At 41.8% G+C, this 22,344-nt stretch overlaps 1 protein-coding gene across 2 annotated transcripts in view; it reads left to right on the top strand.

Moving 5' to 3' along the window:
- IKZF3 (IKAROS family zinc finger 3) overlaps positions 1-22,344 on the top strand; it is a 661,121-nt gene that overhangs the window by 627,478 nt on the left and 11,299 nt on the right. For both annotated transcript variants that reach the window (XM_078645670.1, XM_078645669.1), the window contains exon 7: positions 16,801-16,914. In XM_078645670.1, coding sequence (XP_078501796.1) covers positions 16,801-16,914 — 114 coding nt within the window. The remainder of the gene's footprint in view (positions 1-16,800; positions 16,915-22,344) is intronic.

Below are 22,344 nucleotides of genomic sequence, written 5' to 3'. Positions count from 1 at the left end.
ATAGCATAGCAAAACATAGCATATCAAACACAACAAAACATAGCATAGCATAACAAAACATAGCATAGCAAAACAAAGCTTAGCATAATAAAACACAACATATAGCATAGCATAACAAAACATAGCATAGCATAACAAAGCATAGCATAGCAAAACATAGCATAGCATAGCATAACAAAACATAGCATAGCATAACAAAACATAGCATAACAAAACATAGCATAGCAAAACAAAGCATAGCATAGAAAAACACAACATAACATAGCATAGCATAACAAAGCATAGCATAGCATAACAAACACAACAAAACATAGCATAGCATAACAAAACAAAGCATAAGATAGCAAAACATAGCATTGCATAATAAAACAAAGCATAACAAAACATTGCATAGCATAACAAAACATAGCATAACATAACAAAACATAGCATAGTAAAACACAACAAAACATAGCATAGCTTAACAAAACACAACAAAGCATTACATAGCATAACAAAACAAAGCATAGGATAGCAAAAAAACATAGCATAGCATAACAAAACAAAGCATAGAATAGCAAAACAAAACATTGCATAGCATAACAAAACATAGCATAACATAACAAAACATAGCATAGCATAACAAAACACAACAACACATAGCATAACAAAACATAGCAAAACACAACAAAACATAGCATAGCTTAACAAAACACAACAAAACATAGCATAACAAAACAAAACATAGCATAGCAAAACAAAGCATAACACACACAACCACACACACAACCACGCACACACAACCACAACCACAACCACACACACAACCACAACCACACACAACCACACACACAACTATCTATCTATCTATCTATCTATCTATCTATCTATCTATCTATCTATCTATCTATCTATCTATCTATCTATCGCCCTCACTCTATCTATCTATCTATCTATCTATCTATCTATCTATCTATCTATCTATCTATCTATCTATCTATCTATCTCCCTCACTCTATCTGTCTATCGATCTATCACCCTCACTCTATCTGTCTATCGATCTATCGCCCTCACTCTATCTGTCTATCTATCTATCGCCCTCACTCTATCTGTCTATCTATCGCCCTCACTCTATCTATCTATCGGCCTCACTCTATCTATCTAATTGCCCTCACTCTATCTGTCTATCTATCGCCCTCACTCTATCTATCTATCGGCCTCACTCTATCTATCTAATCGCCCTCACTCTATCTATCTATCTATCTATCTATCTATCTATCTATCTATCTATCTATCTATCTATCTATCTATCTATCTATCTATCGCCTTCACTCTATCTATCGCCCTCACTCTATCTATCGCCCTAACTCTATCTATCTATCTATCGCCCTCACTCTATCTATCTAATCGCCCTCACTCTATCTATCTATCTATCTATCTATCAATCTATCAATCTATCGGCCTCACTCTATCTATCGCCCTCACTCTATTTATTTATTATTTATTTATTTATTTTACAGTTTTCTATAGCACGAACAAGACCCGTGGGTATCAGAGCGCTTAACATCATATGGTCTGGGTTACAAAATATATAATACATGAAATAATAGGATCGTCCAAGTCTGTAAATGGAGAATGCTAACTGGATGGACTTAATTGAATTTTAAGTTACAATGAGTTGGGGTGATATTTCTTTGCGGATCCGTCTGTCACATCCTGCTTCCTATAGGGTATAAAGTCATAAAGAACGGCACGTCTTCGGTAGAGTTTGTCTTGTTATGGAAGGAACTTGCTCATAAGATGGTATTTGAGTTCCTTCTTGAATGTTATCGTGTTTGTTATTTTTCTAATATTTGCCGGAAGTGCGTTCCATATCCTGGGAGCTACACCTGTGAAAGTTCTCTCGTAGGTTTTTTTCTTTTTAAAGATAGGAGGTTTCAAGAGTAGATAGTTGGCACTCCTGACAAGTCTGTTTCTTCCTGATATTTCTATTTTATGGGCTAGATATTTAGGAGTGTTGTGATGAATCGCTTTATGAGTGATACATGCCATTTTCATCTGTACTCTAGCTTCGTACGGTAGCCAGTTTAAGGCCTTCAGGTGAGGCGAGATATGATCAAATTTCCTAGATCCTGTAATAAGCCTTGCTGCTGAATTGAGGCAAGCTTTTAGTGGAGCTGTTGAAATTTTTGGAAGGCCAGCAAGTGTAGTGCATCCATATTCTATCCTAGAGACAACCAGAGATTGCACAGCTAGTTTCAGGTCTGTCTCCGTTAAAAAGGATTTCATCTTCCTTAGATAGTTCAAATGGAAGCGGGCGTTTTTTGCCATGGATTTGATATGTGTTTTCATATCCAGGTTCTCATCCAATGTGATTCCGAGAGATTTCGCAGAGTCTACTAGAGTTGGGATGCAATTTAATGCGGTAATCACTTTACACCATTCTTTCACTAAAGGATGTTTTTTTTGTGGTGTAATGAGTAAGAATTCTGTTTTGTCGGCGTTGAGCTTGAGATGATTGTGAGTTAACCATTTTAGCGATATTTTGAGGGCGTCGTTCATTGTGGTTATATCTTCCAAGCTAGCAATCTTGATGTAAAGTTGCGTGTCATCTGCATACATGTGAAAGGCTATTTTCGAGTTCCGTAGAATTTCTGTGAGAGGTTCGATGTATAGGTTAAACAGTGACGGAGATAAGGTGGATCCTTGCGGTACTCCGATTGTATTGGGACAAGATGGAGATAGTGCTTGATTTACTAAGAATCTCTGAGTTCTGTTCATTAAAAATGATTCGAACCATTTCAGTACTGTGCCAGAGATTCCCATCCTGTCATGAAGTCTGATCAATAATTTTTCGTGGTTAACCGTGTCAAATGCAGCTGACAAGTCTAGGAGGATGAGTAGACAGGATTGGTTGCGATCTAGTGCTTGAAGGGCATCATCGACAATATGTAGAATTGCCGTTTCAGTGCTATGGTTTGCTCTGAATCCAGATTGGCAGTCATCTAGCAAAGCGAAGTTATCGATGTGTTTACTCAATTGATTTTGTACACATTTCTCTATGAGTTTAGCAAGAAAAGGGATGTTGGTCACTGGGCGATAATTATTTGGATCTGTAGGGTCCGCTGTGGGTTTTTTGATGATTGGGACTACTTGTCCCGTCTTCAAGCTTTCAGGCAAGCATCCCTGAGATAGTGATGCGTTGATGATCTCTGTCCATATTGGAATCATAGAGTGGTTGATCTCTTTTAAGCATTTCGATGGTATTGGGTTGTTATAATGGTTATTAGGTTTTGTGGTCGCAAGTGTGATAGCCAGCTCCTTATGATCTAATAATTTGAAGGTGTTCCAGTGTGCTTTATTTTTCGTCGATTTGTTTGCATGGTTCCGGTCAGACAGTGTTGGTGGCGTGTTATCTTCTATGTTATCTGCGGCGTTCTTAAGTTCTTCTTCCAGCTTATTGGCTTTGTTAATGAAGAAGGTAGAAAATTCATCACAACTTAGTTGAGTTGTAGTGATCTCTTGGACAGATTTTGTCAACTTGTTGGATTGTTGTTTTATGATTTCGAATAATTTACGAGGTCTGTTTTTGGCGTTGTCCAATTCTGTTCTGATGAATTCCTTTTTTGTGTTGATGATCTTCTTGTTGTATTCCTTTCTAATTTTTCTAAGAACTTTCAGTGTAGTGGAGGAGGGGTGTTGTCTCCATTTTCTTTCTGCTCTTCTCAGATTGCGTCTTTCTTCATTCAGTATTCCGTTGAACCATGGATTTTTATTCTTTTGCGTCACTCTTTTTAATTTGAGTGGTATGGTGGCATTGACTATTTCCGCTACTGTGGTGTAATAGTGGTTCGTTAGATCGTTCACATCTTTCAAGTTTTCAGGTGGGTTTAAGTTTCTCTTGAGACTTTCTGATAGCACCTCCATATTGGAATCTCTAGTGTCTCTAATCCATCTTTCCGTTTTTGTAGGTTGAGTCTTTTTTATTTTCGCCCGTGAAGGTATTTGGAATGTTATGGCGTGATGATCTGACCAGTCGCACTGTTCAATGGAGAGGATTTCGATGTTCTTATTCTTCGAGATAATCCAATCCAGTGTGGCTCCTTTTGAGTGAGTAGGTTGAAGACATGCTTGGGATAGATTCAGATCATTTAAAAATTCTTTAAGGGCGTTGACCTGTTTGTCGTTGTTGTCATTCCAACGAAGGTTGAAGTCACCTAAGAATATATTATTAGTGTCAGAGTTGGTGTTAGCAGTGATGATCTCCATCAGTTGGTCAATGAATTTCATATTGTTTCCTGGAGGGTGATATATGGCATGTAGATTGCAGATTAGATTATTTGTCGCTCTAATGTTAAGCCCCAGGTATTCGCATGATTCAAGGGGGTCGGATTGAAATTGGCCAACTTCTAGGGTCGATCTATGTATACATGCAATACCTCCTCCTGTTTTTATCTGTCTATCTAATCTCAAAATGTTGTAGTGTGGTGGTACCAGAAGGTCTAGTATTGGCGATGAGGATTCAGATAGCCATGTTTCAGTCAGAATTGTTAAGTCTATTTCTTGTTTTATGATGATGTCTGCTATGTCTGAAGCATGTTTCGCCGCCGATCGACAGTTGATTAACAGACATTTTAGAGATTTCTCCGCTCTGGTTGAGGTTATATTTACCGGTTCCGTGGTTATTTGGATTTGTTGAAGATTGTTGAGGTTTAACTTCCTTTCCTTTCTCGTAGCTGTTCTGTTAGTGTCTATCGTTACTCTTTTGATTTCCTGTGTTCTCATTGGGTCTAAGGTTTCGTATTCCTGTAGTAGTGCTGTTATCTCTCCTTCTGTTAGTATGTTGTTATTCCTATCTGGTCTGTTTTGTCTGTCTGTTAAAGGTAGAGATCTCATATTGTTTTCCTTTATGGATGTATTAATTGATTCTCTGATAAGTTTTATTTCCTTCTGCGTGTTCATAGAAATATCATAGAGTTTTTCTATCCCTATCTTCGAGTTTTGGATAGCCTCTGCCATTTGTGTTTGGGTCTCCTGGATAATTCTCATGACTTTGGGTGCCATATTAAGAATAATCTTCCGTAGTTTTCCAATTTCAATATTTCTGTTCCTGTGTTTCAGTTTGGAGCACTGTCTCTTTGGTTTTTTGATGTATCCCTTCAGTCGATTATTATCTTCCTCATTGGATTTGGGGTTATTCTTTCTATCATGTTTTGTTGAGCCATAGTTATAACTGTTATTAGTTAACATTTGTGTTCTCTTTGAATTGACCTCGATTGATGAGTTTTCCATTTCATCCATGGCTTTAGATTGAAGGATTGGATCCGGAGGGATATTCGTTGGGCCGTTGGTTTGAGCAATTTCCTGTTCTACTCTGGTTGGAGTGACGTTTATAGAGTTGGTGTCAGCTGAACTTGAGTTGTCCGTTGGTGTATTCTGGACTTGTACCAGCCAAGTGTCTCTTTGTTCCTGGTCGAGATTGGTTGGGCTATTACTTATAGGGTTATTGTTAGCTGAGACGGAGTTGTCCGTTGTCCGATTCTGTTGTTGAACATGTCTTGCGTCTTCTCTAGGTGTGGCTTGATCCAGTTCCTGGAGGTCTCTGGTTATTGTGCTGCTTGTGGAGGAAGTGTCCGGTAGGACAAGGTTGTGATCTGATCTACTCTGGTGTTGGAGAGAATTCAAATTCTCCACATTTCTCTTTAGAATATCGAAGATGTTGTCGAGCTTTTCTAAGTCGTCATTAGAGCCTTGGATCAATATTATACCATTCTTAAAGATAGTTAAGCAAATGTCAGCTTTGAGTATATGTGAAGCCTTAGTCATGAATTTTGTTCCATGTGGGATGTTGGTAGTGGTTTTAATGTATAGCAGGTTTGTAAAGGTATTTCGCCATTTTGCTCTTCTTCTGTTGAAGAAAATCATATCTTTTAGGATGACCCCTTTAACCAGACAAAAAGAAGTGTCGGCAATCAAAGTGTCAGGGTTTCTTCTTAAGAGGTTATGCTTAAATTTTTTGGCTGCATTTTTGGAGAGAGAAGAAGGGTATAATATGTTGTAGGCGTTCTTGCCTATCCGTTCCAGGTGATTGTCATCCATCTTGAGAAAAGCTGGATACGTTATAGGATACTAAAATTCTCTTATCTTTGAATAATAATGTAAATTATCTAACTTCTATTAATAATTAAAGCAATAGGAGTTATCTTTAGTAGTTGTAGATTCTATGTTCCACTAGAACATGTTCATATCAGTGTACTTGCTTAGCTGTTCTTATTTATTTATTATCTTCTGGTGATCGAAGTGTATTTTCCAAGATGTCCGCCGTTTTGGTCGACTTTCTAAAGGTTGAGTACCTTCTCTCTTTCACTTCATAGTGTTTGTCCTCTTTCACTTTCCATCTTCTATTTAGGAAATTGGAAATGGGTTCCTTTCTCTCTTTCTATTAGTTGGTTAGTCCTTTTTCTGTTGTATCTGCCTCCGGCTGGTTGCCATTTTGTAGTATTTTTAAGCAGTGTATATATATCTAGTCGAGATGTCTTAAGCGGCCGCCATTTTAAAGTCAGGCGCGCCACTTCGAAGGTTATTTATATTCTTTTACTTTGTAATTTCTGGTTTCTTTAATGGTGGTGATTGATATGGCTTTAAATTAAATTTTGCCCCCATTTATTTGTTGTTAGTCTAGTCTCTTAGTATTTTAATGTCCCGCTTCAGTACAATTATATGCCCCGCCTCCTTGCCGCTCCTCACCTCCATTCGTCGCGCCGGTGTTCTGGGCTTTCTATTCATTTATTTTCATTATTTCTTTCATTTCGCTTCCCTGCCAGCGTTTACGTGTAGGAAAACCTGGGGCCGCTGCAGCAACTCAGATGGAGCGCGTCATCCAGGGGCAGCGTCGCAAATCGTCCGTCAGAGTTCCCTGGGCGCCGCTCCACACGCCGGTGTGAAGGTGTCGTCCGTGTCGGGATGAACACTCCTTCTAGTCGTCGTCTTCACGCATCCTCCGGTATCCACAGTAGTCAGCGGTCGTCTTCCCAAGTCCTTCGGTGTCTATCTATCTATCGATCACCCTCACTCTATCTTGCTATTGCCCTCACTCTATCTATCTATCTATCTATTGCCCTCACTATCTATCTATCGCCCTCACTCTATCTATCTATCTCCCTCGCTCTATCTATCTATCTATCTATCCATCTATCTATCTATCTATCTATCTATCTATCTATCTATCTATCTATCTATCGATCTATCTAACACCTTCACTCTATCTATCGCCCTCACTCTATCTATTGCCCTCACTCTATCTATCTATCTATCTATCGCCCTCACTCTATCTATCTATCTATCTATCTATCTATCTATCTATCTATCTATCTATCTATCTATCTATCGGCCTCACTCTATCTATCAATCTATCTATCTTTTGCCCTCACTCTATCTATCGCCCTCACTCTATCTATCTATCTATCGCCCACACTCTATCTTGCTATCGCCCTCACTCTATCTATCTATCTATTGCCCTCACTATCTATCTATCACCCTCACTCTATCTATCTATCTATCTATCTATCTATCTATCTATCTATCTATCTATCTATCTATCTATCTATCTATCTATCTATCTATCGCCCTCACTCTATCGCCCTCACTCTATCTATCACCCTCACTCTATCTATCTATCTGTTGCCCTACTCTATCTCCCTCACTCTATCTATCTATCTATTGCCCTCACGCTATCTATCTATCGCCCTCACTCTATCTACCTATTGGCCTCACTCTATCTATCTATCGCCCTCACTCTATCTGTCTATCTATCGCCCTCACTCTATCTATTTATCTATCAGCCTCACTCTATCTATCTATCTATCTAATCGCCCTCACTCTATCTATCTATCTCTCTATCTATCTATCTATCTATCTATCTATCTATCTATCTATCTATCTATCGCCTTCACTCTATCTATCGCCCTCACTCTATCTATCGCCCTAACTCTATCTATCTATTGCCCTCACTCTATCTATCTAATCGCCCTCACTCTATCTATCTATCTATCTATCTATCTATCTATCTATCTATCTATCTATCTATCTATCTATCTATCTATCTATCTATCTATCTATCTATCTATCCATCTATCTATCTATCTATCTATCGGCCTCACTCTATCTATCAATCTATCTATCTTTTGCCTTCACTCTATCTATCGCCCTCACTCTATCTATCGCCCTCACTCTATCTATCTATCTATCGCCCTCACTATATCTATCTATCTATCTATCTATCTATCTATCTATCTATCTATCTATCTATCTATCTATCTATCTATCTATCTATCTATCTATCTATCTATCCATCTATCTATCTATCTATCGCCTTCACTCTATCTATCGCCCTCACTCTATCTATCGCCCTCACTCTATCTATCTATCTAATCGCCCTCACTCTATCTATCTATCTCTCTATCTATCTATCTATCTATCTATCTATCTATCTATCTATCTATCTATCTATCTATCTATCTATCTATCGCCTTCACTCTATCTATCGCCCTCACTCTATCTATCGCCCTAACTCTATCTATCTATCTATTGCCCTCACTCTATCTATCTAATCGCCCTCACTCTATCTATCTATCTATCTATCTATCTATCTATCTATCTATCTATCTATCTATCTATCTATCTATCTATCTATCTATCTATCTATCTATCTATCTATCTATCTATCTATCCATCTATCTATCTATCTATCGCCTTCACTCTATCTATCGCCCTCACTCTATCTATCGCCCTCACTCTATCAATCTATCTATCGCCCTCACTCTATCTATCGCCCTCACTCTATCTATCTATCTATCTATTGCCCTCACTATCTATCTATCTCCCTCCCTCCATCCCTCTATCTATCTATCTATCGCCCTCACTCTATCTATCGCCCTCACTCAACCTATCGCCCTCACTCTATCTATCGCCCTCACTCTATCTATCTATCACCCTCACTCTATCTTGCTATCGCCCTCACTCTATCTATCTACTATCTATCTATCACCCTCACTCTATCTATCTATCTATTGCCCTCACTATCTATCTATCACCCTCACTCTATCTATCTATCTATTGCCCTCACTATCTATCGCCCTCACTCTATCTATCTATCTATCTATCTATCTATCTATCTATCTATCTATCTATCTATCTATCTATCTTTTGCCTTCACTCTATCTATCGCCCTCACTCTATCTATCGCCCTCGCTCTATCTATCTAATCGCCCTCACTCTATCTATCTATCTATCTATCTATCTATCTATCTATCTATCTATCTATCTATCTATCTATCTATCTATCTATCTATCTATCTATCTATCTATCTATCTCCCTCACTCTATCTATCTATCTATCGCCCTCACTCTATCTATCGCCCTCACTCTATCTATCGCCCTCACTCTATCGCCCTCACTCTATCTATCGCCCTCACTCTATCTATCTATCTGTCGCCCTCACTCTATCTCTCTTTCTATCTATCGCCCTCACTCTATCTATCTATTGCCCTCACGCTATCTATCTATCGCCCTCACTCTATCTACCTATCGCCCTCACTCTATCTATCTATCTATCTATCTATCTATCTATCTCGCTCACTCAATCTCTCTATCGCCCTCACTCTATCTATCGCCCTCCCTCTATCTATCTATCGCCCTCACTCTATCTATCTATCGCCCTCACTCTATCTATCTATCACACTCACTCTATCTATCGCATCACCACAGCATCACTCAGCACCACCACAGCACCACTAAGGGGTACAACAACATCACTATGCGCTACCACAGGATCATTGAATGCCACAGCATCACTAGTCGCCACCACAACATCACTCAGCGCCACCACAGCATCAATCTGTGCAACCATTCAACAACAACTGGGTCAAATATGTTCTCTCAATGTTTCAAGCTTTATTACAAATGTCACAAAAAGAAGTTAGTATTTCACTTCTGTTCTTGGATTTTCGTCACAATAAAATACACTGAACATATTCTTCACAAAAGTTATTTACAAAAGTTTAAGCTATTGCCATTATAAATTACAATAACTTTTATTTAAGTATTAATTATTAAAAAAATTAAAAGCCATTGTTATTTGTAATATCAATACATCTAAGTCACGTGAATACAACACATATTGCATTACAAATGCTATAGGTGTCACAAGTTATAACTATTGGCATTGTAAATGACAAAGCTATTATTTTTGCTATTTTCAAAACCAACACATAAATAAACAAGCACTGGCATTGCCAATAGGTTTCGCATTTGGAAAGTTGGAGCTATTAGTTTTGTAAATGATATTTTATATTTATATATTGTTATTGACAATGCCAATAACGATATATAAATATAAAATGTCATTTACAAAACCAATAGCTCCAACTTTCCAAATGCGAAACCTATTGGCAACGCCAGTGCTTGTTTAAACACACGTTTGAAATGATATCACGCAAGCGCACATGTGAAATAGTGTAAACAAGAGAGAAAAAGAGTGGGGAAGATAGATTATAGAGAGAGCCAGACAGAGAAAGAGAGGGAGCGATAAAGAGGAAGAGAGGGAGGAAGAGAACACGAAAGACAATTAGAGACAGAGAGAGAAAGGACAGTGGTGGGAAAATAGAGAGAGAGAGAAGTAGAGAGAAAGACACATTGCGACAAGGGAAAAATAAGATCGAGAAACAGATCGAGCTAGACAGTCGCGCTGAGAGTAGAGAGAGAAAGAAAGAGTGAAAAAAAGCGGGAGAGCAAATGGAAGAGACACAGGACAGAAACAGAATCTCAAGCGAGAACACGATGCAGTGAATCGCAAAGCGAAAACAGTGTTGATATGCTGGCAAATGGCCGGAGGGAACCCGGATGGGGGCGGGAGAGCCTGGTGGGGGGGCGGGAATCACGCCGGAGCAGAGGGCTGTGTGAATTTCCACACGCTGCGGACACATTGTGCCTGTGTGACGCTATCCTGCCCTGCGGCGTTTTTCTGTCCCATGGCTGCCCAGCTGAGAGCCGGAGTTGACACAGTTGCTGTCCTGTCACGTGGTTGTGAGCTCTGCCGAGTATTTCTCACGCGCATGTGTACTATGTAGATGCACTCGGGTAACAGAAAATGATGCCCCCCCCAAAAAAATAAAAGTGTTCTGAGCCTCTCATAGCACACAGATATTGTTGAAATCCATTGGCCTTGGGTTGCCCGGGGCCGTCTGAAGGGTTGTAACGCCTGAAGGGTTTGTGGCCCCTGCACCTCACAGACTATAGGGGCCAGTGTTACGGCCCAGCATTAAACACATCACGCGGAGCGGAATTCCTACCTGCTTATCGTTTCCGCGTGGGCTGTGCATGAGATGGCACAGGCAGGGCTTTAAGTGGAATGGAAAAAGTAGGGCGACTCTCAAAGGGGTGTGTTCGATGTAATTAGAGGTGTGGCTTAAATATACGCTAGCTAAAAATTAGCATGGTGAGCCGCCCAACTAGTATTTTTATGCTTCTGTCATTGCCTACAGATATATAATACTGATGCAATAAGTAACATTACACCTGCAGCAAGCCAGGTCTATTGGCTTTGCCAATGGTTGTTGTTTGTGTAAGATAAGCCAGCAACAACTATGGCTTCGTTGTAATGAATATTGAACATGCTTCCATTCTGGAATAAGGAAACTGTGAAAGAAATATAGGGAGTCTCTTTGAAGTTATCTCAAAAGCAGTAAAAGGGGTGGTACTGCTGCAGATTTAAGATTTTTTTTCACTCCAAGAACAAAAAATGGAGAGCCCGATAGACACACGGTTCGGCACCTGCTTTATAGAACTGCCGGTGCTGAGCTCCGGCAAGACCCGGCCCACCTAAGGCCTGGTTACAGTCCATACGCTTGACAGGGTTGTATACTATGAAAGTGCAAAGTGCGTGAACAGAGTGCAACTCAAACCAAAAAAGCATCTGTGCTCAACTACGAATATGAGTGTCCGAATTAAAAAACAGAGCGTCGGGTTCGAAGAGAAGTGCTTTGTGGCTTTTTTAAACACACGTTTGAAATGATATCACGCACGCGCACATATTGTGCATAACTGTCCAGAGCAAGAACAGTGAAAGACAGCGAATGGATCATAGTTCCAAACGATTTGAGGCCAAGAGAAATAGTGTAAACAAGAGAGAAAAAGAGTGGGGAAGATAGATTATAGAGAGAGCCAGACAGAGAAAGAGAGGGAGCGATAAAGAGGAAGAGAGGGAGGAAGAGAACACGAAAGACAATTAGAGACAGAGAGAGGAAGGACAGTGGTCGGAAAATAGAGAGAGAGAGAAGTAGAGAGAAAGACACATTGCGACAAGGGAAGAATAAGATCGAGAAACAGATCGAGCTAGACAGTCGCGCTGAGAGTAGAGAGAGAAAGAAAGAGTGAAAAAATGATATCACGCACGCGCACATATTGTGCATAACTGTCCAGAGCAAGAACAGTGAAAGACAGCGAATGGATCATAGTCCCAAACGATTTGAGGCCAAGAGAAATAGTGTAAACAAGAGAGAAAAAGAGTGGGGAAGATAGATTATAGAGAGAGCCAGACAGAGAAAGAAAGGGAGCGATAAAGAGGAAGAGAGGGAGGAAGAGAACACGAAAGACAATTAGAGACAGAGAGAGGAAGGACAGTGGTGGGAAAATAGAGAGAGAGAGAAGTAGAGAGAAAGACACATTGCGACAAGGGAAGAATAAGATCGAGAAACAGATCGAGCTAGACAGTCGCGCTGAGAGTAGAGAGAGAAAGAAAGAGTGAAAAAAAGCGGGAGAGCAAATGGAAGAGACACAGGACAGAAACAGAATCTCAAGCGAGAACACAATGCAGTGAATCGCAAAGCGAAAACAGTGTTGATATGCTGGCAAATGGCCGGAGGGAAGCTGGATGGGGGCGGGAGAGCCTGGTGGGGGGGCGGGAATGCGAGCGAGGGGAGGCAGGCGGATTAGGGAGAGATGCGCGTGCTTGTGTGGTCACGTGACCCGCTTTTGTGGTCACGTGACACTCACATGCACTGTGGAAAAACCGCAGTGGTTTGACGAGTCGATTGAGCCCTTGAATTTTCGCCTATTACATTCGCAAGCGAATGATAATAGGCGAAACCTAAAAATGTGTCATTTACAATACCAACAGCTCAAATTTTCCTAATGCGAGACCTTATGCATTGCAAATGCTTGTTAGTTCAGTAATGGTATTGACAGACTGGCAAGGCTAGAGGAATGCTTTTAAATTAATATTTTTTTTAAAAAAATTAAAAATTAAAAATATCACTTCGATAAATACTTCTCAATGCAGTGATATAATCCGCGTGTTAAAGAATACACTTTGTTTTTAATTTTGTAGCAACTTTATCATATTTTAACAAGTGTTTGGTGCATGACTTACAAGCAAAATAATTTAGACCCAGGGGTTTCTTGATTGTGGTATTTAAATAGCAGTATCTGCCACACATACTGTCCAGTAAGTACCTGCTGCCATAGGACCTGGTCCAGAGGGTACCTTTTACCCATTGAACTAGGATATTTGACATCTAATCTTAGCCACAGTGTTCCAAAACTTGGCAGGGCTCATGACAAAGTGACAATACCTTGGGAGGGGCAGACACTTCACCTTATCATCGGAATTAGTGACTTCTCAGTTGTGCTTTAATGGACTAGTTTGAAGTGTACAACCCGGAGATGCAATTTTTAACCCCAGCCTCCCATTTGGCAAAACTGTGCGCTTTTGGGCAATCTTTTTTCTGACCGTATTGCTCTGCTGGTTCCCTTTGGGTAAGATTAGAAGTATTTTGATCAAATGTAAAAAGCGCTACTCAGCATGATTCAAAAAATGGACCGAATATTACCTGGGAGGAGACTGATGCTCTGTCAAATAGTATAGTCACCAAAATGCAGCAGAGTGGAAATATATATCGTCTTTGAACCAAGTAGCAGTGCACTGCAGACCTGGGTCTACTAATCTAAATGCCTGTTTGATCCTGGGCAAATAACACTCTCCCTGTGCTTCGTTCACTGATCTGACAATCCGACAGCACTTTGAAAAAGGCTTTATGTAAGAAATTGGCAGCATGGGTGTACTCTCCGGACAGGTCCTGTGCATGGGTAGAGGAGGGGAAAGGATGTGGCGTTATGGTCAGAGCTGCTAACTTTGAAAGCACTGACACCACAGTTGTAGTCTAATGGACTTGTCTGAAATGTGGAACCAGAAGACGTTGGGGCATATTACCAAGCAATAGCGATAATTATCGCTATTGCTTGGTTAGAGACAAAAATTTACCACTGAGCTGCGGCGATTTTTATCACAGATAAACCTTGGTATTACCAAGGTTTATCGCAAATGCGATAAAAATCGGCCGCAATGCATGAATATCGCTGAAAAGTCAGCGATATTCATGCATTACCGAGCTAATGCTCTTAGCCATGTTATCCACCTCCCATTGGATAACATGGCTAAGAACTGCTCAGGGCAGGTGTTAGCTTTTGGAGATATTCGCGCTTAGTTTGAATATCTCCAAAAGTTGGTAATAGGAGATAGCAATGTTAGCGACTGTTTCCAGTCGCTAACATCTTGGCACGCCCACTTTGCATGTCATTAGTGATAAATATCACTGACATGCAAAGTGGGGCCCAAGATGGTCGCTATCTCCTACTAGCTGTCGCTAACTGGTGTTAGCGACAGCTAGGTAATAGGGAGATAATTTTATCTCCGCTTTCTTGGCTTTTAAAGCCAAAAAAGCGGAGATAAACCCCCTTGATAATATGCCTCGTTGTTTTTAATCCTGGCCTCCCATTTGGCCAAAATGTGTGGGTAGAGGAGGGGAGAGGATGTGGCCTTACGGATAGAGTTGCTGACTGGAAATGGAGAACCAGGTTTGAGTCTCAGCATAGATAAATAAATACTGGGCAAATCACATAATCTTCCTGGAATGTGTCCTTGTGTAACATAACCATTGCTCACGGAAAGCCCTCCAGTATCTTCAGGTAAAGTTTGCACTTTATAAAACTGCAACAACAACAAAAATTCAATCACTCATTCAAGTCTGTTTGCATCTCAATCGCTGAGGGTGCTCCTGAACCTGAGTGGTGCAGGACCCCTCCTGTTCTGCAAGGCCACCCTGCCCGCCACTGACAAGCCCACGAAGGGCTGAAAGAGGGAGATTTGCTTGTCTTTTGAAAGGGCCAACGCGCCAAAATGAAGGACAATTGGCATCATGGGGTGCTTCTGAGTGGACAGCTTGACCGGATCGCCGATTGCAGGCCAAACGTGCTTAATGTGGACGGGCCTTGAGGCGATGGTGTGCGGCTGCGAGCCCCAGGAGAGAAGGGCGCCCCTCCCGGGGGCCTTGCAGCCATGGTCCAGTGCTTTGAGGCCAGGGGAGGTGTGCCCCTTCCCCTATTCCTCCCAGAGCTACACATGCCTGTGAGGCCTAGGAGAGAGGCACCCCGCCCTGGACATGCAGGGCTGCACGGTATGTGTTGTGCCCCATGCTGGTGGGCTGAGCGCGGCGCCCTGGGCAGCTGCCCATGCTGCCCATTCCTAGCCCTGGTCTGCAGGTCTCAGCTGCTCTCGGTCTGCGTTGAGTGGTTGTGTGCTCAGGAATAGCCAGAAAAGTAACATATCCCCACCTTGAGAGTCAGACCGAGCGAGCAAGTGAGGTGAGCGAGACCTCTTTCAGGGGAACCAGTTTGTTGCCCCAGGGAATTCTGAAAACAGATTTACCAAATGATATATGTTATACCCTTTACATCCATCCCTCCTCTCTTCTCTAATCTGCCTTTTTCCTTCTGTCCTTGTACTCCTCCTTCTCTCCATCATCCAACTGTCTCTTTTTCCCCTCCTTTCTTTTCTTCCCTCAATCCATCCATTAGTCTCTCCATCCACTGATCTAGTCTTCCTTCTCTCCAGCCATCCTGCCCCATTTCTTCCTTTTTCTTCCATCCATCTTCACTTCCTTCTTTCTGTTATCAGCTTTCCTTTTCTCATTTATTTATCCCTCCATTCTCCCTTTTTCCTCTTCATCCATCTAGTCTTCTGTTGTTGCCCTTTTGTCATGCTCTTTAGCCCGTCATCTATCGGCCTGTCCTCCACTAATGCAACCTTACATCCCTGCATCCAGCCATCCATCAGTTCATCTTTCCTTCCTTCTTTCACATCCATCCATTCATCATTCTCTTTCTCGTTTATCTACCCTTCCTTCTCTCTGCCATTCATCCTTACTTCTCTCTAGCCATCCTTTCATCTCTATCCTCTTGTCTATCCATCATCCCCTCCACCCATCTTCCTCTCCATGCTTTGCTCTACCCCTCTCTTCCCTCCATGCTCTATTGTTTCATCTGTTCTCCCTCCTCGGTACCCATCATGCGATTCTCTCAATGAGCTTCTCTGGGAGGCCCGAGCCGCCGAGCAAAGTTCATTCAGTCTCCTTCATTATGTAACAAGAGAGCCTGCAGCATCCTCCCCCCGAGTCCCCCGCTCAAGCTGACAAAGTGGGGGGCAGACGACGCCCCCGGCTGCGAGGTTTGCTTCCGCTCGACTTGCATCTCTCTGACCACGAGTGCACACCACAGAGCTGGCACAAGAAACCCTCATCTTTTTGGGCGAGGGTGGAGAGGTGTCGGCGGCACTTGGCTTCGTCGAGTAAACGTTTCTTCTCGTGAGTGTGACTGTCTCTGGGCTTCAGGCATTTCTGATTCATGTTCTAGTTCTTTTTTTAAAAAAAGTTTGTTTTTCAGTCGTATGCGCCTCACTGTTTCCTCTCGCTTTCTTTTTTCTAACACCAGACGAGGACCCCAGACACATCAAAGTCGAGATGGGCAGCCAGCGGGCCCTGGTTCTGGATCGTCTCGCCAGCAATGTGGCGAAGAGGAAGAGCAGCTTGCCGCAGAAGTTCACTGGTGAGCTGGTGGAGGGGCCTGGAGTGCACTGCTGGGGGGGGGGTAGGCTTCGTAGCGCCTCCTGCAGGGTACAACTCGCATAGCTTTGATGTACTATACTATGCTTCTGGTTCTTAGAACAACCTGTATCGCTCTGTAGAGCGGTGAGAGGTGCATGGATCAGGGCCACGGGTGTCTAAGGGGTAACCCAGGGTGACAACCCCTAGGTGGCGCCACATTCAGGGCCTTAACTTCGTGGTCACCGCCCATGGGCGCTGAGCAGCTTGGGTGACTCCCTGGCATGGAGGCAAATTCTGGACATTGACAGGAAAAATTCAGGGGGGAAATTCGGGACAGATTAGAAATTTTGCAGGCACATCTGAGAAAGTTGCATAATTGTAAAATAGACGACTGACATAAGTAAAAGTCAATAGGTTTCTGTTCCGTGGTTTCTGTGATACATATCAGAATTGCTCAAATATTCACCTGTAGAAGGCAAACAGAATGTGACAGCCGACATCAGGTGCAGTTAACAATTCTACCCCCAAAACCACATTTCCCTTGGTAATGGTGGGATAGATGAGACCCGAAAAGAAGATGCCGGGGACAGCCTGGCACTGTGTTAAGTATCGCAAGGTAAGACAGCAGCCAAGTTGTGTCTCCATGCAACGGAAATAAATAACTACAAAAGGTCAGAAAAATGTCAAAGAGCGCCATGTGCGAAAGTGACAATTCAACCTTGGGGAAGACCCACATCAACTTCTCAACCACAACTTCCCCATTGGACCATCCTAGTTTTATCACCCACATCTTCTACCTTCATTGTCTTATTATGGACTATGGGAACATCCTTCTCTTAGGCGCCGCCAAGGAGGTAACCAGGAAGTATCAGGTGGTACAGAATATGGCAGTCCGCCTGATCTGTCACCTTCCGGCCAGATCCTCGGTTACTCATCATATGAGGAACCTACACTGGTTGCGGATTGAAAGCAGAGTCAATTTCAAAGCACTTTGCTACATGCATAAAATCATGACGGGTAAAGCCCCCCGTTATCTCTCTAATCTGGTGCAGCAATATATCCCCCCCCGTACACTCAGGTCCTCGACGCAGAATAAATTAAAAATTCCGCGCATCAACAGAGCCAAGATGGGAGGACGCTCGTTTTCCCTGTTGGCCCCATCCTTATGGAATTCTCTTCCTCAATCTTTGCGCACTGAAGTGTGCTTTCTGAAATTCCGGAAGGGAATAAAAACGTGGCTCTTCAACAAATAATGCCTGATCTTACGTTCCTCTCTACCTTTCATCTGTCAGTTTGCCCTAGCGCCGGGAAACCTCCGGGTAGCTGCGCGCTTAATAAATGTAATTATAAATAAATGTAATTATAAATAAATATATCGTCCATCTAGCACTCCTACCACCTCGATTCACAAGTTCTTCAAAACAATTTCTGCCTTCACTTGCCTTTCAAACTTCCCCATAATCTTTGAAAATTTAAATATGCACCTTGGAGCGCAGCTTGATGATTTGACTTCTTAACAACTATTATTCATATAGATATATATAGTGGCCTTTTGCAATTTTTTAGAAGACCTACTCATACTGTAGGACATTTTTTAGAGGCTTTAAAGTAGCCCTAAAGACTTGATTAAGTCAGTTTCTAATTTTTCATGACATAGACTGATCATTTTTAACATTTATTTTCTACTTAAATCTGCAGACATTACTAACTAGATTGGTAAATCTGTTACTTAATCTAGAGCTGGGCATAAAGTTAAGCCCAAAGTGTTTCATGCGTTTTCGAGTCCTCTCCCAACCTCGACCACCCTGATTCCAGGCATGCTAACCATTTTAATTGGACTAATGCAAATCTAATAGAGCCCCTAACAACACAGAAACTAAAGAGTAATACAAATACAGTTTTGCCAAAGTAAAAACTTGAGGTTCGCCTACTGAGAGTAAATGTTGAAACCACTTTTAATTAGAGCACAAACTGCAATTTATTGCCACAACATTAAAAGGCTATTCACTGGCTGCAGTCAGAGTTTTACAGCTCCCTTACAGGGCACACTACAAACACACAAAAATAAACTTTCAAAATATTTGAGGAGTTCCTTGTCTCCCTTTACCTTCCCTCTTTTCCCCTTCCTTCTTTCTTTTTATATTTTAGATATATATTTATTCTTTACTTGGAATGTTCTTTATTATAACTAATATTTTCTCGTTCTGTATTGTATTATATTGAACCTTGCTCAATAAACTTTGATGTTAAACTTAAAAAAAATAATTGAGGAGTTAACCATTCTCCCAGTCACGCTTTTTATGCTCGAGAATTCTGTGACTCTTTATCACACTTATTTGTTGAAAGAATAATTACCATTGTGTTCCCGATTTTAGTTAATCAATCTTCCCATATCCCCAATCTAAACATTAAATCATGTTCTCAAGTTTTGAACACTCTTCTACTTGACAATCTATTGTGTGTCATTAAGAAATGTTGATCTGATTTCCCAAGTGACCCTTTCCCTCCTCAAATTATTGATCTGGAGCCTCTTGGCTTTAACAGTGCCATTTTACAAGCCGTCACCTTGTCACTGCTCCCTGGTGTAGTTACCTCCAATCTAAAACAAGTTTTGGTCAGACCAATTGTTAAAAAGTCAGCTTAGACCCTATCCTCCTGCCTATGGTAGCCTAAGTCTTGGAGACTGTAGTAACAAACAAACTATTTTCTTTTCTAGAATCCAACAACCTTCTGAATGATGCAGATATAGGGTTTCACCCCAATACAAGTACACAATTCGCTCTGGTTGCTCTTTGTGATCTCAACTAGATGCGGATAATAATATCACCTCTGTCTTACTTTTGCTTAATTTATCTGCATCATTTGATACCGTTGACCACTCAATTTTGCTCCTTGGATTAAAGGACCGTGGACTCAATGGTACCGTTTTAGCCTTGTTCTTTTCCTTATCAAGCAATAGATCTCAAAATGTCCAGCTGGGTAATTTTGTCTCTGACACATTTCCAATAACTACTCATGTTCCACAGGTTTCTATTTTACCTATTTCCTTATTTGATATCTACATGCTTCTTCTTATGAAGCTGATTAACTACTTTGGCTGCAGGTTCTGTACCTAGGGTGATAACAAACAGTTAATGTATCATCTTGATGGTAGTTTGATTTATGTGACTCTTCGGAATTGCCTCTGTAATGTCAAAGACTGTATGGATCACAACTGGCTCAAGGGCGACATCTGTAAAATGGAAGTCCTTACAGCAAGCCAAGACTGACCCGTCCACTCCCGTTCTCTAGCAAGCATCCATTGGCACATTCCCTCCTCACAGAATGAAGAGCATGAAGAGTTTAGGGGTTAAATTTGACAGCAGACTGACTATGGTAAAATAGATATCAGCAGTGGGTTTTTTCATGTCCTTACTGCCTAGATAAATTGAGACCTATACTGCTGCTGCTGTCCCTTAGTGGTAGGAAAGTCATAGAGGCAGCTGTTATTGGCTTAAGATTGGACTATTGCATTTCTCTTTATGATTTTTCACCCATCTCCTTTAAATACTCCAATCTTTCCCAAGCAGCCAGGCTTGTTACTTTGTTACGCTAATTTTTCCTCTGTTTCTCCTTTACTTATATAACCTCACAGGTTACTCATCCTGAAGAGAGTTATTTTCAAAGCTGTTTAGTTCATAAATGCCTCTATGGAGCTCCTCCATTTCTCTTATCCAAAATCCAGAAATATGTCCCTACTTGCTCTTCACACTCCTCGACATCTTTTCTTCTATCTTATTGTTTTTGTAGAAAATCTTCTTATGGTGGGAAAGCCTTGCCTTCTCAGTCCTCCAACCCCTGCCCCTGAAACTTTGTTCCTGCACATCTGAAATACACCTCCTCACTGAAGGACAGATTTACAAGCCCCTTGCAACACTTTTACACCACCGCTGTGTCACTTTTTGTGACGCAGTGGCGTCGTAAACAATGTGCAACATCGCAACACATTTACAATGTGACACATCTAGGAGGATGCGTCATGTTGTAAAACCCTGCCCTACATTATACCTGCGTGAGGTATAATGTATGCAGGGTGGGCGTTCCGACGTAAGAAAACCTTGTGAAAGTGACGGAGTGAAATCTACAAGATTTCACTGCGTCACTTCTACCACACCACTGCGTCAAACTCTGAGCGGCACAGCATAATAGAAAGAGGCCTTCCGAAACATTACTGGAGATGTGTCGTGCTTGCGACATGACTCTAGCAATGCGTTGCATTCATGCCAACAGATGCATCACGTATCTGTCAATCCTTGCGCCACAGTGTGCCGCATTGTAAATGCGACGCATCCATGGTGACGCAAGGTTTTTTTTGCGTGACGCAAATTAACTGACACATCTCTGCTAATATGCAGAGGTACGTCAGTTCTTGTAAATCTGCCCTTCAGTGTTTTCTGAACAAAACACAAAGGGGCAGATTTACAACAACTGATGCATCTCGACATATTAGCAGAAATGCGTTAGTTAATTTGCATCACACAAAAAAACCATTACGCCACCATGGATCTGTCGCAATTACAGTGCGACGCACTGTGGTGCAAGGATTGACAGATACGTGATGCATCTGTTGGCATGAAGGCAACGCATTGCTGGAGTCGTGCGGCAAGCACAACACAACTCCAGCAATGCTTCAGAATGCCTATTCCTATTATGCTGCGTCACTCCTTACACCTGCTTTGAGCAGGCGTAAAGTTTTGACGCAGTGGCGGCGTAGAAGTGACACTGTGAAATCTTGTAGATTTCCCTGGGTCACTTTCTTGAGGCTTTCTTACATTGGAACGTCCACCCTGCATACATTATACCTGAAGCAGGTATAATGTAGCGCAGGGCTTCACAACGTGACGCATCTGCCCAGATGCGTCTCGTTGCAATTGTGTCGCAACGTGGCGCATTGTTTACGACGCCGCTGCGTCACAAAAGTGTTGCAAGGGGCTTGTAAATCTGCCCCAAAACCTTCTTCTTATCTTCATTGATATGTATTACAGGTCATGTTCATGTTTAGCACCAAGAGACCCTTGGGTGTATGTGTGCTTTAGAAATTCACAAGAACATGACATAACCATCACAATAAACTCCCAGTGGACGGGTTGCAAAACTACTTCACTCTCAAAATGTTTAGTCCACATCCTTTGGGATCCCCATACACATGTGCGGGACAACTTGCTTCCAAGATACTGGGAGAATCAGTGCCTGAGAAGGGAGTGCAGAGACCAAGCCTGGCCGCATCACCAGTAAGTGCAGGCTCGCTGGTCCGGTTCCAGTAGTCGTCAGGAGCTAAATTGCCTACAAAAAGAGAGAGATGACGGCTAAGGTTGCATCCATTTCTAAAAGGTCAGAGCTCTTATCTCAGGCTGGATCACCTGCCCTGCTTCAAGTGTTGCACACTTTATAT

This window comes from Lissotriton helveticus, chromosome 5_1, assembly GCF_964261635.1.
Source record: "Lissotriton helveticus chromosome 5_1, aLisHel1.1, whole genome shotgun sequence".
Taxonomy (NCBI): Eukaryota; Metazoa; Chordata; class Amphibia; order Caudata; family Salamandridae; genus Lissotriton; species Lissotriton helveticus.
This window is presented reverse-complemented; position numbering and strand designations above follow the sequence as displayed.